Source organism: Erpetoichthys calabaricus, chromosome 7 (assembly GCF_900747795.2).
Source record: "Erpetoichthys calabaricus chromosome 7, fErpCal1.3, whole genome shotgun sequence".
Lineage (NCBI taxonomy): Eukaryota > Metazoa > Chordata > Cladistia > Polypteriformes > Polypteridae > Erpetoichthys > Erpetoichthys calabaricus.
The window spans coordinates 148,742,212-148,759,069 of NC_041400.2; the positions used below are offsets into that span (position 1 = coordinate 148,742,212).

Here is a 16,858-nt window from a genome sequence, read left to right on the forward strand (position 1 = left end):
CCCGGGTCCTCCCTGCATGGAGTTTGCATGATCTCCCCGTGTCTGCGTGGGTTTCCTCCCACAGTCCAAAGACATGCAGGTTAGGTGGATTGGTGATTCTAAATTGGCCCTAGTGTGTGCTTGGTGTGTGGGTGTGTTTGTGTGTGTCCTGGGTGGATTGGTTCCTGCCTTGTGCCCTGTGTTGGCTGGGATTGGCTCCAGCAGACCCCCGTGACCTTGTGTTCGGATTCAGCGGGTTGGAAAATGGATGGATGGATGTTTGTAATAAAGAGGCCATTTTTAGTAAAATTTACAAAGACAAAAAAAAATTGAAGGTTCAGGTCTAAAAATCCTCTCGGATCAATAGAACATTCAGTCAATTTATCATGTGGAAGAACAAATGCACAATTGGGAATCCATCAAAATGTCTTTCATTAACATGAAGTAATGTACTTGCAATTAAGAAGTAATTTGGAATACAAACAATAAGCATTATGATAATACTCGACCTATACTTCATATGTCTTAGACAGACTATGGCTAAATTAGTGGTAATGGAGATACCTGTAGCTATTTGTTCAACACTACAATGGTAATCGTGTTAACACAGGATATGGACAGCTGTAAACTTCATAGATGAAAATAATTGATAGGGTAGGATTGGTGTATAGTCCTTTTCCTTTGCAACTTCTGCCTTCCATTCCATTTTTTTTAATGGTTGGCTGATTATAAACTAGTATCACAGTCTTCTATGTTATGGTTTGCGTAATCCTCATTACACATACAAATTACAACAAAGAGTTCAGTTGGAATAAGATTGTGTGTTTCCATGTTTGACTTTTTATTTTAATCTCACTTTTTTCTGATGAATGCCTATAATGAGAGGTTCAATCAGTGTATTTATATAGATAGCATGACACAGTTTACAACATTATTTTACCACAGGCACAGAGATGAATTAACGGAGTTACATTGTGATGTAATATGAAACATATGACAGGAGTTGAAAGTAAAATGTCATAGGCTTTGTTTTGGATAAGAACAGTCTATTTAGTAAAATAAGCTGACCAATCCAAATTTTAATTAACATATTAAGCTGTTTCTCTCAGAAAAAAAGTATTGCATCATAGGCATTTATAAAGTGAAGTGCAGTGAAATACATTTTTTTGAAAAATGAAATCATCATTATTCTTTTTTGAAAGCATGATACCAGATTGTAGTCTATACTAAATATTGAATCTACTCATAATTGTCTCCACATACAGTTCTATTTTTAAGTAAGTTAAAGAGAGAGATTTTTTTTCTTTTCAGAATTGGTCAGCCTATAATAAAGATGTGATGTCTCTTGCATGTTGTAGCGGGTGACTTAGACGGAGCCTTGAAAGTTTGTGCTCCAGTATTGTCCTTGATGGCAAGATACAAATATTAGTGTTACAAATTATTCGTAGGAAACATCCCACAGTACCATAAGGGTGCCCCCACCTATCTATGTCAAGCAGAAAGCTGGGGTACTCGGCCAGTGAACAAATTGGGTAAACCCTGTTTATGGTGGTCCTAGACCGGATGCACTATGGCAAGTCGGTTTTGGTGGCAGGAGAAATGAAGGAGAAGCAGTGAGTAAGAGATGTGAAGTTGACAGAATGAGGATTGTATAGCGGTTGTCTGGATAATAGGGTGAAGTGGTGAAAGTGTTTAAAAAAAGGAAAGTACATGTGTGCTGCATACATGAAACAAAATGGCAAGGTAAAGGTGTGAGAATGTTTGGTGGGAAGAGTGGAAGGCAAAAGAATTTCTGATGTGGAAGTGCTAGCAGTGATGGTGTTGGTGTACTGAAAAATGGGCACATGGTATAGCGACGGTGAAGAGGGTGAGTTAGCATGTTGAAGTTGTTAAGCTGAGTTGGAGGTGATAGAGGTAACTGTAATAGGTGGTGACATGAATGAGCAGGTTTAGCCAGTGCTGATCTTTATGAGGGTGTCCAAGGCTTTATCTTTGATACTAGGGATTTTTGAGGATGAGATATTAGTGGCAATTGCTGATGTGATGGAAATAGTTATGTGCAACACAGTGTTTAAGAAGAAATAAAACAAGTTAGTGACATATGAATCTAATGGTAAAATGGGCACAATAGTTGTTTCCATTTGGACAAAGGCACTGCTTGAACACAAGGGAATATTGAGTAGAATGAGTAGAAGTTAGTGAAATGGGAAGTTAGTGACATATGAATCTGATGGTGAAATGGGCACAATAGTTGTTTCCATTTGGACAAAGGCACTGCTTGAACACAAGGGAATACTGAGTAGAATAATGAGATAGAGATTGTTAGTTAAGTAAATGAGAAGATGCTAAAAGGAGCATCAAAACACAGGTTTGAGGTAACAAGGCGATCTATAAGGAAGCCAGGAAAAATAGTAGAAGAGCAGCTACAAGAGTGTAAGAAGTAATTGAGGGGAGTTTGCAAGTTAGCTGCAAAATGACAAAGGGAAGAGAAAGAATTCAAAATTGCAAATCAACTTGGCCAAAGATAACGTGTTTTAGGTGTGCATTACATGAAAGTTAAATGGTTGATGGATCTGTGCAACATGACTGTGAATTAAGGTAGGATTTCTGAAAATTGGAAAAGGAGTGTGTCTATTTCAGTGTACAAAGTATAAAGGGCGATCTTTTGGAGTGTGGATCATATTGAGCAGTTAAACTTTTGGGCCAAGTAAATAAGTTGATTGAAAGAGTGCTAGTGAAAATAATCCAAAGTTCTGCAAAATCTGGTGAAATGCAGATTGGTTTCATGCCTGGCTTTGAGGGATATGCAAAAAAAGCATTGGGTTAAAGAAAAGTGACCCCAATATGTATTTGTAGATGTGAAGAACGTGCAACAAGATGTGGTGAGGAGGGGATGAAGAAAGTTGAAGGTGGATGAATATTATTAATGTCTGTAGTCATTAGCTGCACAGTCGTTCAGAATACCAGATAGAGCGATTGAAAGCATTGATCTGAAAGTGGGGATTCACTAGGGATCCATTCTGATTCTGTTGCTTTTCATGATCGTGATTGAGGTGGCAACCAGGGAAGTGTATGAAGCATTTCCGTGAGAACTCTTTTATGCCATTTATTTCATGTTAATGGCAAAAAGTAAAGTGAAGGAGAAGATGCTAAAATGAAAATCTAGTTTGGGTCAGAAAGACTCAAAGTAAATGCTGGAAAGATGTGGAGTATGTAGGTGTTTTCCTAAGGACAAGCAAATTAAGGTAGTTTGGCAGAGAATGGGCAGAGGATGATTAGGAGAAGCAGTGTGCAAGATGGAGGATGAGGTGGAAGAGATGGAGCCAAAGGGGAGACCAAAGAAGACATGGCTGGAGGTGGTAATATTAATGGTATGAAAAGAATATAGTCCTGGGCATCCTTTGGAGTGAGACCCAAAGAGTGGAGGAGAACCTAACCTGGGTAAACCTAGAATATATCTGTTAAACGGGTGATGATAATGGTAGCAGCATTATTACATCAGCATACACAAGCATATGAGCTACTTTAGGCAATTCAGATACATGTTCTCTTTGAATGTACTGTAAACAAGTTACTCATCTGAAGATTGTTTTGGTGATTTATTTTTTTTATTTTAATTATTTATTTATTTTAGCTGAAACCTTGGCCCAAGTATATTGAAGACCGTTTAGCTCTATACAACAAACTGAAAGAAGAGCATGATTTGCTGCTTGCTGAAAAGTCTGCGAAAGAAAGTAAGCCTATCAAAGTCACTCTTCTAGATGGGAAGCAGATTGATGCAGAGTCTTGGAAAACAACACCTTATCAGATTGCTTGTGGAATTAGGTACAGTAATGTTTCTTCTTTTAAATATTGTTTTATTAATTCAAAAATATTATGTTTTAAGATCTCAAAACATACAACTTAAAGACACAGCCCGAATCATCAGTGTGAAACTATAGACATCTCTTTAAATCTGAAAGTGACTGGACAATCTGGCTTTTTATAATGGCATTCAAAATTCAGCAATAATAATCCAAGTTGATGCACCTGTTCTTGGTAGTTTATTTTATTGGATTTGTATTGTTAAAGTAGGTCTTTCCCTTAAGGTATTCTTGGTATGAACGTGGTCAACCATATAATCAAGTACACATTTGTACAAATCTCCAGGTGCGTGGGTAAACCTGCTATGGGAAAGAACTTAATGACATGCACTATGTACAAGGCAAAAATTATATTCTGTCACTTCTGTAGGTGCTTTTGGTTTAAATAAAAAAAAAGTATGTTCTTTGGACAAGATATTGTAATTGAGTATAGTTCATTTTAGTAGTTACAATAATTTTGAATGTTACATCTAATGCATGATTATAACAAGGCCAAACTCTATTGTGTTTAACAGATGAGTAAAACATTTGTCAAAAGTGTCAGTTTCCACGTCTATATGGATATTAATCCCCAATCATCACTATAGGTAAATCTGATTAAAGACTGCCATACTCAGTCCAGAACAACGTATATGGCCCTTGTGGTTTGTACACTAGTTTTCTATGTTTGTTTTTTATAGTTTCACTGCAGTGATTTTTATGGTTACTGGTTATGATCCAATTTAAAGCATGTCCTGTTGTTTCTGTTTAATAGTTATCATTTTTATTATTTTAGCCTGTTACTCGTTTTTTAGAATGTCTGTTTTTCATAACCAAACCATTATTAAACCACTACAGCCTAAAGCCTAATTGCAACATGACACCTTACATTTGATTTTTGAAAACAAATTTGTGCTACGTTCACACTGCAACTGAGTACCAACATTTTCCACACAAATGTGGTACAGATGTGATTTTTTTTTTTTTTTTTTTTTTTTAATTTATCTTCTTGTATAATACGCTACTGTGGCTGTTCATTTGTCTGTCCAGGATTTTAAATCACCTGTAGCTCGCAAAATGTTTCACCTATTGACTTGAAAGTTGGTACACATATACTATGTGATGTCTACTATCCGCTTTCGGGGTGATGAGTTTTATTACTCTTTTTATTTTTATTTGATTTTATTGTAGAATCAACTCTCGGCAGCGTGCAGCACGGCGGCCTTGCCGCGCATGTGTATGGGCGCCGTTCTTATTCCCTACCACCTTTGCTAATCATTCTTGAGGCAGATTGAAGACTTAAGTGCTATCTTAAGTGAAAAATTAAAGAAAACGTACCAAGTAATTGCAACACAAAAACTAACTTAATCAGTTTTAACGCGAAAAGATGCCGATGAAAGAAGAGAAGCAGCGGGCTGCCAGGGTGGAGAAAAGAAGAGCTGCTCAGGAAGTAGCAAGCGCATCAACCTCTGAGCAAACGAATGATAAATGTACAGAGAAAGAGCTCAAGTCAAGTGTATTCACTGCACGTTATCGTGCAGTATGCTGTTACTGGTTTACAATAGATCACAAAACCATAAAATTAAACCAAACCAACTGCAGGTTTATAATGATACAAATTAAGGAACAGCTAGGTCATTTATCAAAAATCTTTTTGTCAAACATTATTAGTTTATTCCAATCTCCATATCGCAAAGATGTTTTCTTTACTTGAATACAAAACTATTTAAAATTGTATGAAAACAAAGGCTTCCAAAATTTTAAACATTTTTATAAACCTGTTTTAAGTATGAACAGGTCGGGTAAAGAAAATTATAAAAAATTTTGTGTATATTTATGATATGGTGATTTATATTACAGATACTAAAGAAATCCAACAAAACGTTCACTCATGACACAGTGCCCTCATCTTTCACCTAGAAGCTGCTCAATGATGTAGAACTCCCAGGGTTGCTGGGATTTGCAGTCCTTTTAAGTAGCGCTGTGCAGCATCATCTGAGGTTTTCCACAAAATGTCACAAAACTTGCAAAAAATATTCCATTAACACTAGAATTACCAGAGCCTACGAAAAAACGTGTAGATCCGTCCCACCTTAAATCACTTCTTAAATCCGTTCACACCTCTCCGCCAGCATCTTTTGTCCTCTAAATGTGCTGATAAAGGCAAGCTGCCGACTATTCCATCCCCCCACCGACTTAGAACATGCACGAACTTCTCCCAGCTCATGCCTTGATTGATTATCTGGGAGTGAAGTGGAGTTTTAGAGTGGAAATAATAGATTGTTATTTGGAACACACACATTTCATGTGTGTTCCGTTTTCGTTTTTTTCATATTCTAGTAGTAATTGACAAAATGTAGGTATAAACTATATAATGTATGAAGCCTGAAGTCCAAATATCAAAGACACACTTTCACAAAAGGTACAAATATAACAGAACAAGTGCGCTTTTATTCAAAAATATAACTGCCGTGGTGCAATGGTATCTGCTGCTGACTGGGAATCAAAAGGTCACGAGTTCGATCCTGCATGACTCCGTTTTGAGAAGTAAACTGCTCTTATTCTTACTATTTTAGAATAAAAACATACATTTGATTTCAGTCTGTAACAGCCGGTGTAATTTATGATACTTGTAAAGGTTAGTTTCGTTTTTTTTTTTTTTTTAATATTCAGTTTCATTCTCTTCATTCTACCCTACCCAACCCCCCCCCCCACTCTTTCCCCCCCCCCCCATCTGACACTGCTGTTTTCACATAAAGACGCGCTATAGCTCGCATGTTATTTATTTGGATCACATAAAGATGCGCTATAGCTTGCATGTTATTTATTTCGCCAACACTACACCTTCCCGATCTAAACACTAGCGTGGTGTGTGTCCCCAAAAAAAGTCTAACTACATTCTTGTACCATTGCTCGCATACTAAAGTGTCGGCAGGTATTTTTATGACATTACACGTGTAATTTGTGAGCATGCCCTTGACGATCAAACAGAGGAAGCTCTGCAGTTCACTTGTGACTTTATGCTGTAGGTCTGGCTTTTACATACAAAGAACGGTGCATGTGCCCAAAACATTAACATTTATATGTTACTTACATAAAAGCCAGATCTAATGTTATTTACCTATTTACCTTGAGTTATTTACTTACATGACAAGGGTTCTACATCGGATCAAGAATGTACTTTTGCCATCGCTGTACTTTGTATATGTACATGGGAAGCTGTGCACTCGTGACTTTACGCTGTAGGAAGTAAGTAAATGAATAAAGGTAAATAGGTAAATCAAGTGTTATTTACCTTGAGTTATTTACTTACATGATGACGGTTCTACATCAGATCTGGCTTTTATGTAAATAACATATAAATGTTAATGTTTTGGGCACATGCACCGTCCTTTGCATGTAAGAGCCGGGTCTACAGCGTAAAGTCACGAGTGCAGAGGTTCCCATGTACATATACAAAGTACAGTGATGGCAAAAGTGCATTCTTGATCCGATGTAGAATCATTGGCATGAGTTGAGTGTACCTCTGTTATAGCGCGTCTATGTGAAAACAGCAGTGTCAAATACGTTGGGGGGGAGGCGGGGTGGGGGTTTGAAGTTGGGAACATGAACGCGGCGGAGAGAATAACAGAATAGAAAAAAACAAAGCTAACCTTTACAAGTATTATAAATTACACCGGCTGTTACAGACTGGAATCAAGTGTATGGTTTTATTCTAAAATAGTAAGACTACGATCAGCTCAGTTCTCCAAACTGACTCGGCCGGGATCGAACCAATGAAGCTTTGATTACAAGTCAGCAGCTGATTCCGTTGCGCGACCGAAGCTGTCGTAGCATTTGCGTGTCAATGTCGCAGGTAGGGATGGGAATCGAAAACGGGTTCTTGTTGAGAACCGGTTTCCACTGTTTCAATTCCTTGGAATTGTTTGCCATTTTTGCAAACGATTCCCCTATCGATTCCAGTCACCTCGAATGACGTCACCGCGTTGCGTAGCGTCATTTACCCAGCAGGAAACATGGCGCCTAAGCGGCACAAATGCTCAAAAGTTTGGTTATACTTTACGAGAAAGGATGACAACAGGGCAACTTGCAAAGTAGATATTTCATCAAAGGGAGGAAACACTACGAATATGCAAAAGCATTTGCACACAAAACACGCGATAACCTTAAATGAATGCTGTGTTTTTGATCCGCTCCGGACTAGTGAATCTCAACCCAGCAGCAGCGGTAACGTTTGCAGGTCCTCTCCCGTTAATACGGCAGGTAACTAATCAACTAACATTGCATATTATGTTAGCGCGATTTGCCTTATTGCAAAACCTGCTATTACTGTGCATTGCATTTAGATGACCATGACGAGAGAGACAGACAGAGTCTGACTGTCTCAGATGCTGGCAGTTCTCGCTGAAGTCTACCGGTAGCTTCTCCTTTCACAGAGGCGGGGAAAAGTAAAATGACACAGGCCAGGATGGACGAATGTCACCGAGCAGTGACTTAAGTTTGTGGTAAAAGGCTTGCACCCATTTGCCACAGTAGATGCCCCCGATTTTCGGTAAGTGAATGTGTTTAATTGTAGGCTAAGTCAGGGAATGTCAAATTTGCGTGTTCTCCTCTTACCAGATGTTTCATCCGTTTACATTTCTGAGCTGAAACATGTGTTGAAGGCAGCCGTCACTGCAGATGGATGGGCAATTTTAGTCAAGATCATTACCTCACAGTAACGCTGCATTATGTCAGGAATGGCCAGGCTCAAGAAAAAGTCCTCTAAACCAAATCAGTGTACCAGGCACAGACAGGGACAGCTGTAGCAGAGGAGACTGATGAGATCTTGGAGGAGTATGGTATCAAAGACAAGGTTGTGGCAGCCACTGTTGATAATGCGTCCAACATGGATGTAGCTGTCAAAATAGTTGATGGTTGCAGAATTGCACAGTGCACAGTTCCATTGGACTTGAGTTGATTGTATTTGTTACTGGCTGATGTAGTTTTATTTTTGAGTGCTCAGCTCATATATACTTTTAAAAAGGAGAGTGTAAATGTTACTGGACATTCTTGTGTAATTGCCACAGAATAATTTATGTTATACTTTGTTATTGCTACAGAAGAATGTTTAGTTTATTTTATTATTATTTTACATTTGCACATTTTTTTCTGTGGACCCCGTGGCACCCCATCGAGGAGCCGTAGGCTGTGGATCTCTTAAGATCTCACTGTTGGGTTTGTAAGGTCATGCTACTCCTAAATTTCTATCTTGTTATAAGATATAAAACAAAGTTCTAAGCTAATTGACCTGTGTGTTCTCCTTTTTTAAAAATAAGAATCGATAGGAGAATCGATAAAGAATCGAATTGTTAAACAGAATCGAAAATGGAATCGGAATCGTGAAAATCTTATCAATTCCCATCCCTAGTCGCTGGTAAACGCGGGTTGTTTTTCTGCAGCTATATTTTTGAATAAAAGTGCATTTGTTCTGTTATATTTGTACCTTTTGTGAAAGTGTTTCTTTGATATTTGGAATTCAGGCTTCACACATTATATACTTCATGTCTACATTTTGTCAATTATTACTAAAACATGAAAAACTTTTCTGTTTTAACAATGTGTTTACATAGATCGTTGTAGACACGGAACACATATGAAATGCATGTATTCCAAATAACGATATAGTATTTATAAAAGGTGTCATTTTGCTTGACTTCTCACTCTATACAACTCCAAGCAACTGACACGCAGGTAAACAGATTTGAGCTGAGAAAACGGGGTGCGGGGTAGGGGATGTGATAGTAGGCTGCTTGCTGTGTATTAACACATTTACAGGACAAAAGATGCCAATTGGAGAAGTGTGAAGCGATTTAAGGTGGTACAGATCTACAAGTTTTTTCGTAGGCTCTGGTAATTCTAGTGTTAAATTATTGATTTAACAATCGGTGAATATGTGGATCTGTGGATCATAAACCTACGAATTGCAAGGACCAACTTGTATACACCAAATGTTTTACTTAATCATTTTGATTTTAATATAGAAAGAAGTGGTATTACAGATATTGATTTTTTTTTTTTTTTTTTTTTTTATAACATATTCCACTTGGCTGTCTGGCTAGGAGTCTAGTTTTCCATGGCCCCTTTTTTTTCTATTTGTTGTCACAGTGAGCTGATGTTTATCCCAATAACAACAGGTGTAGGGCAATATTCAGGCATAAGTTATAGGGCAGACTTGTGTATCAGTTTTAATTTGCTCTGGGCCACTAGTTATCATGCCAGCATATTACTGGACTATTGGAGGGACCTGAATAAAGGAAAAAAAACTGAAAAATTCAATCCAAATGTGCATCACACCATATATGAAGCAGCAGTTATATCTGTTTTATCACTAATTTTTCTTAATTATGTTTACATTTTTTTTAAATTTTGAATCTGTGTAAAATTATCTTAATGATTATTAATTTATTTGACATATTAATGTTGTTTCTTTCTTAATATAGCCAGGGGTTGGCTGACAACATAGTCATTTCTAAAGTAAACAATGAAGTCTGGGATCTAGATCGTCCACTTGAAGGTGATTGTAATTTGGAATTTCTCAAATTTGATGATGAAGAGGCCCAGGCTGTAAGTATTGGCTGGTTGCAGCTTGAATTCATTTTCAGTAGCAGCACAGCACCTTTTACTTAGTAGATTTGGAATCAAAAATCCTAATCTATTTATTTTTAATGATTTGGAAAGTAGCAGAATTTGTTTTAATATAAGCTATTTTTGGTGATTTGCAGTTGTGTTGCAATTACAAATAACTTTAGATACTTAATGCTCTATGCAGTTGACTTTAAATGATAAACCTTCTTTTTTCTTTTAAACTACTAAGAATGTGAGTAACAGTTAATTAGCATGTATTGTATTTAGCATTCTCAAATAATTTTATGGAGCAGTAACAATTGTTACATATGTCTTGCAAATTAAAAAAAATGAACATAAATTATACATACATTATAGTTTTTACTTAAATATAATACAACAAAATCGTTAGTTTTCTTTTACAGTTCTTTTTCACAGACATGTTTATCCTTTCACCATCAAAGTGTGTTTTACTTACATTACTGGATGTGGAAGACTGCTAACAATAAGAAATACCTGGCAGTTAGTTGCCTCTAGTGTTAGGGTTTGGAATTGCCAAGGACACCATGATGAAATAACATTATAATTGACTATGATGAATAATTTACTGTTCTTATTATTATACCAAATAAGAAAGGTAAATAACACTTTGGCCGCCAGCACACACGGAATGTCCTACCCTTAGCAGCTAAGCTAAGCTAAAAAAAAAGAAGAAAATATGTGTAAGCAATTGAAATATTTTCTGATTCATAAGTTGCCTTGAATAATGATGTCTGAGAAACATACTGTATTCTAATAATAACCAATGTTTAACAAGAGACATAAAAAGAATGTTTCACGGGTTTATGAAAGACAAATCAGATGAAGGTAAATGTATATTGCTGGTAGGGAAAAACACTGAAACAGATTTGGAATATGTGTGTCTCGATCAGCTTTCGCCCCACAATTTTATCCCTGACAATTTTTGATTTATTCAGAACCATAGTCTGTTTAGTTGTTGCCCGTATTAGCAATGAAAGATGTGAATGCTTAATGCAAATTTATTTATTGAGCTTGTGCTTTCAGGTTTTGCTGTTTGGTAAATCTTGACAGTAGTGTTAATTCTATAGTGATAATGCTGCAGTTTCAATTCACCACCCTCTATTGTGTTTTATATAAAGATATAGCTGCGGTTCTCTTGCTTTCTGTTTGTTTTAATTGTGTAGTTTTTTAAGGGACTGATGAACCTACATTTATGCTTTCTTAGGTATACTGGCACTCAAGTGCCCATATAATGGGTGAAGCAATGGAAAGAATTTATGGAGGTTGTTTATGCTATGGTCCACCTATTGAGAATGGATTTTATTATGATATGTTCCTGGAAAATGAGTATGTGCTTTATTTTGTTCTTCTTTTTACGTCACATACAGACTGCATAACAATTTACTGAACACTTGCTTTCATATTAAAAAAAGAAAAAAATAATTAACATCTAACACTTTGTAAAACGGCATGAAAATGGTGACTTTAAATTGGCCCAGTATAATTGTGAGCAGCTGTACACTACAGTAATCTATTTATTAATAGATTTCTGTAGTTTAAACATTAGAGTGAACCATAGCTCTTTTTAATTGTGTAAAAGAAAAAAAAATGATTTCAATCAGAATTAAATAATAGAAAATTCTTTGAGAGTTGAGCACATTTGTGGTTTTAATTAATTTCTATGGTTATTTTTTAAATACGAGTTGAGAAATTACTTCTTTTGTTAACTATTTTGTTATGTTCACTTCAAACACTAATCCTGAAATATTTTTCAGCTGTGTGTCTAGTAATGATTTTCCTGCCATTGAAACACTTTGCAAGAAAATAATAAAAGAAAAGCAATTATTTGAAAGACTTGAGATTAAGAAGGAAACTCTGCTTGAAATGTTTAAGGTGAGGTGAAACTATTTAATGATTTTGTGGATTTCTGCATATATTAAAGCACACGTCTCAAATGCATTTTTCTTTAACATTTACAGTACAATACATTTAAATGTCGAATTTTGAATGAAAAGGTCACCACCCCAACAACCACTGTGTACAGGTAAGATTTCTTTTTTTCTTTATCCAGTGAAATGATTCATCCCCTGGAAACACAAGATAGTTTGAGTATTTTATAATAAGCACGCTGCAGTGTTGGTTTATACGAAAGATAAGTCTTAACCTTTCTAGTACATAGATGTCAGATTCAAGTCACATTTAAATAATTTGCTGTCACTGTTGTGTTTGGATAAATTATTAACTCATTTGTTAGGGCAAACAAAAGGCTCTGAACAGATGGTTTTAGTCACTCTGCATTCTGTACAGTACTTGAGTCATGGGAAAACAAGAATAAGAAGGATGGTAGTATCTTTCATACATATCTGTGGTGAAGTTAATGAATCCAGTTGATTAGTCATAGTCTAGTTAATTTTGCATCTAAAGTTTCCTGGTTTAGTTATCTGATGTTTACTGTCATTCTTGCAGCCTTCCTATTTTCATCTCTTTCATAATCACTTGGGTTTAGAGCAGGGGTAGGCAAAGTTGGTTCTGGAGGGGTGCAGTGGCTGCAAGTTTTTGTTCCAACGCAGTTTTTGAATGAGAAGTCAATTATTGCTAATGAAGCACTTATTGCTTAAGTGACATTTTTGTGCTTCATTTTAGTGGTCTCACTTGTTGTGGTTACCCACCCTTAATTGCTTATCTCAGTCTTAAACATTGTATTCAGTGTTTTTTAATTGCTCCTTATTAGCAATAAGATACAAATGACAAAGGAGCCAGCAGTCATCTGTCTAGCATGTTTACATTTACACATATGTGGATTCATTGTACACTATTTGGTTTAATAAAACACTCAAGAGACAAATGTGACAGACTGAAATTATTTGTTTTAGGCTTCAAATCATTTGGATGATTTCCTTTGGAAAGGAACAAAATCTATACTATACAAACATTACATTGCAGATTAACAAGCCATAAAAGTAAAGGTCTGAGATTGGCAAGGATTGGTTTCTACATAAGCAATTTGGTTGGAACAAAAATCTACAGTCACCGTGGCCTTCCAGGACTGACATTGCCTACTGCTGGTATAGAGGATTAACAGTTCTTATTTTAAAAGTGGCTTTTGTCCTGCCATTATGATGGACAGATACTGTATGTGAATAAGAGTCAGGTTTCTTAGTTTCCTTTTAACAGCAGTATAGTTTGACAGTAATATGAATAACTGTTAACATTTGCAGTGTTGGACATTGCAGAAAGGTTCTGAGTGTGGTTATCATAAGCTTTTTGCATAAAGTTATACATAATTTAAGGCAATACTCATTTTACTTTTGTTGCCCATTTATTTGCTACCACCGTATTTGCCTGGAAATTTTTTTAAATGACATAAGGCCATTTTTCAATGTACTTCTATGCTGTGGTGGTGATTCAAAGTAATCATTAAGAGCATTGGAGGAAGTGTTAAATGCATCACTTAAACTGCCTGTGCCTTGCTTGCACAAGGAGTATGTTCAATGGGTGTTTTTCAAATAGAAGCTAAGTATTCCAATCCTGCCCTGCCCTGGAACTTTGTCCAAGATCTCTTCATGGCCCCACCCATGTTTGAGCACAGTGTTCTGCATCGCTGCTTCCTGAACTGCAGGGGAGTGGATGGTTTCAAAACTCAGAGTGTGGTAAAAGCTCATATTATCCAATAGTATATATCCAGAAGCACGACTATTAATGCAAAACTCATTTTGATAATTATATTGTATATATTGTATATATTTTTATCATTAAATGAGGATGGATATTTTTCTGCTCCACAGAGCCATGAGATCCATCCATCCATCCATTTTCCAACCCGCTGAATCCGAACACAGGGTCACGGGGGTCTGCTGGAGCCAATCCCAGCCAACACAGGGCACAAGGCAGGAACCAATCCCGGGCAGGGTGCCAACCCACCGCAGGACACACACAAACACACCCACACACCAAGCACACACTAGGGCCAATTTAGAATCGCCAATCCACCTAACCTGCATGTCTTTGGACTGTGGGAGGAAACCGGAGTGCCCGGAGGAAACCCACGCAGACACGGGGAGAACATGCAAACTCCACGCAGGGAGGACCCGGGAAGCGAACCCAGGTCTCCCAATTGCGAGGCAGCAGCGCGCGCCACCGTGCCGCCGCCATGAGATCTATTTGTGAAAACTATTTTTGTGTAGGTTGGCTCCAAATGGCAAAGAATTTGTCAATCTGGGACATGTGACTTTAAAGATAGATGTTTATGCCTTTTTTGGCAGTTGTTACCTGTACTTTTTTATCTTTTTCTAACAGCCACAAATGACCAATTCAGCTGCGATTCAATTCTCTTTAATTTTTCTCTTCTGATCAAGGTTGTTGTTTTAGGTTTATTTAAGCAACAATTTTTAAGCTTCTGATGACTAGGAAGAATTGTGTACACTTTTTTTGCAGGTGTGGCCCATTAATTGATCTGTGCAGAGGGCCCCATGTGAGACATACTGGGAAAATAAAAGCAATGAAAATACATAAGGTGAGGCAGAACTTTTAATTTTATCCCAGTTCTGTCTAAAATAGCATTTAACCTCCTTAGTGTTACAAGTTTTCTCAAAGAACATGTAAAAAGTGTTGCAGTTTTTGGCTTGAAAAATTACATTTTTATTAAATCCCATCTTTCTACTGTAAAACGTGCAAAACACTAAAAGTACAAAGTGAGAAGCATAGAACGTATAGTAATGATACAAATAATAATAATAATTTATGAGTGACGCAAGTGTCAATTTCATATTCACCAGAATCTCTTTCAATTTCACTGACTGTTTCAATCACACTGCCTGAAGACAGATTCACCTTGATATCACTGCAGATAAGATGCGTTTAGCAAGCAGCACTAATGCTGTTGGTACATTTACAACTCGAGTAATCCTCAGGTCTTATACGACACGTGTCTAAACAGTTGTCAAGTGACACTAAGATCTAACACTAAGGAGGTTAAACATAAATATGAAGGTGGCTATTGTGAATGTTTGCTATAAGAAGGTTGAACTAATATATTTACCATATTATTATATAAAATATAAATTGCAGTTAGGGCAGTTAATAGTTTTTTATTTATCATTGGAACATATATTATTTTGCACTAGGGGTCTCCACCCCCTGCTCGCTTCGCTCGCCCACCCCCAGGTTTGGTTTACCGGATATACAATTTAAAGTGAGTATTTTCATGGGAATTGTTACATATGCATTATTTTCACTTTTACTTGAAAACTTTTGTAAAAACAATATTTGTCCTTTATTTCTGGCCCCGGGTGTGGTTAAATCTTTCTCGTAGGACGTATAACGCTGCTCGCGTTGTGAAGGGGTGGCGGCTGAACATGCACTAATGAGACGCAGTCAGATCATGTTGTCTGTCGTCTGCTGCTGGCGAGCTGCCTGTTATGTTTGTCACACTGCACGTCAATCATTTAAAAGCCTGTACAGCAGCTGTCATTTTGCCACTTTGTGTCTCTGCTGCTCGTGTTGTGAAGGGGGGGCTGAACGCATGCTAAGGAGTTGCGGTCGGATCATCTGCTGGCTTCCAACTGCTGCTGTTGGCAAGCTGAGTGTTCTGCTTGTTGCTTGTTGTTTGTCATTGTTTTAAGAGCTGGGAGCACATGATGTCTGTCTGCCAAAAGCATTCCAACAACTGCTTGGTTAGATGTCCGTGAACTTGTTTTAAATGTTGTCTCACTGCCTTCTCGCGCGTGACGTTAAAGTGTCTCTCGCGGGACGTCAAATTGCAATCTCTTAGCGCCAAGTCTCATGTTCAAGGTCCCCACGAGATGCTCCGTGGCCAATCTTTCATCTCACGGGTCTTTTAAGTGTCTTCCGAGAAGATCACGTCTCATTTCCCTGGTCTCCCTTCCACCAAGATTTTTTTTTTTATATAATAGAGCGATAAGTACACCCCATGACAGTAGGAACAGGTGATGTAATTTGGGGGAGAAAATAGAAAATTTGACTTTTAAATAACTAATTTAATGAAAAATGAATAGATATTTCCATCTGTAGGAAAGTAAGATCACCCTTTGCTATAATAGATGGTATCGCCCCCTTTGGCAGAAACAACCTTAAGCTGGAATGATCTGTAACCATCTACCCGCCTCTACCATTGACTGAGAGAAAGTTTTTCCAACTCCATCCATCCACAATCCATCTAGAATTCTTTTAGTTGTATGATGATTTTTTTTTTTTTTTTGCCGTATCTTTTACAGTAAATTTCAAATCCTCAATAATCCTAATTTTAAGTATTTGAGGTAGTGATAATGTAGGAGTGAACCTAGTTTTCTCATATGTGAAACGTAATATTTATATTTAATTTACGGTTATATTTATTTGCTTAGCAGATGCTTTTATCCAAAGCGACTTACAAAGTGGTAAACAATCGAATA

At 37.0% G+C, this 16,858-nt stretch overlaps 1 protein-coding gene across 1 annotated transcript in view; it reads left to right on the plus strand.

Moving 5' to 3' along the window:
* Positions 1–16,858, plus strand: part of tars1 (threonyl-tRNA synthetase 1) — a 57,279-nt gene that overhangs the window by 12,179 nt on the left and 28,242 nt on the right. Inside the window, exons 3-8 of the mRNA XM_028805542.2 lie at positions 3,614–3,804; positions 10,304–10,427; positions 11,674–11,795; positions 12,224–12,341; positions 12,428–12,492; positions 14,883–14,961. Of these exons, the coding sequence (XP_028661375.1) occupies positions 3,614–3,804; positions 10,304–10,427; positions 11,674–11,795; positions 12,224–12,341; positions 12,428–12,492; positions 14,883–14,961 (699 nt within the window). The remainder of the gene's footprint in view (positions 1–3,613; positions 3,805–10,303; positions 10,428–11,673; positions 11,796–12,223; positions 12,342–12,427; positions 12,493–14,882; positions 14,962–16,858) is intronic.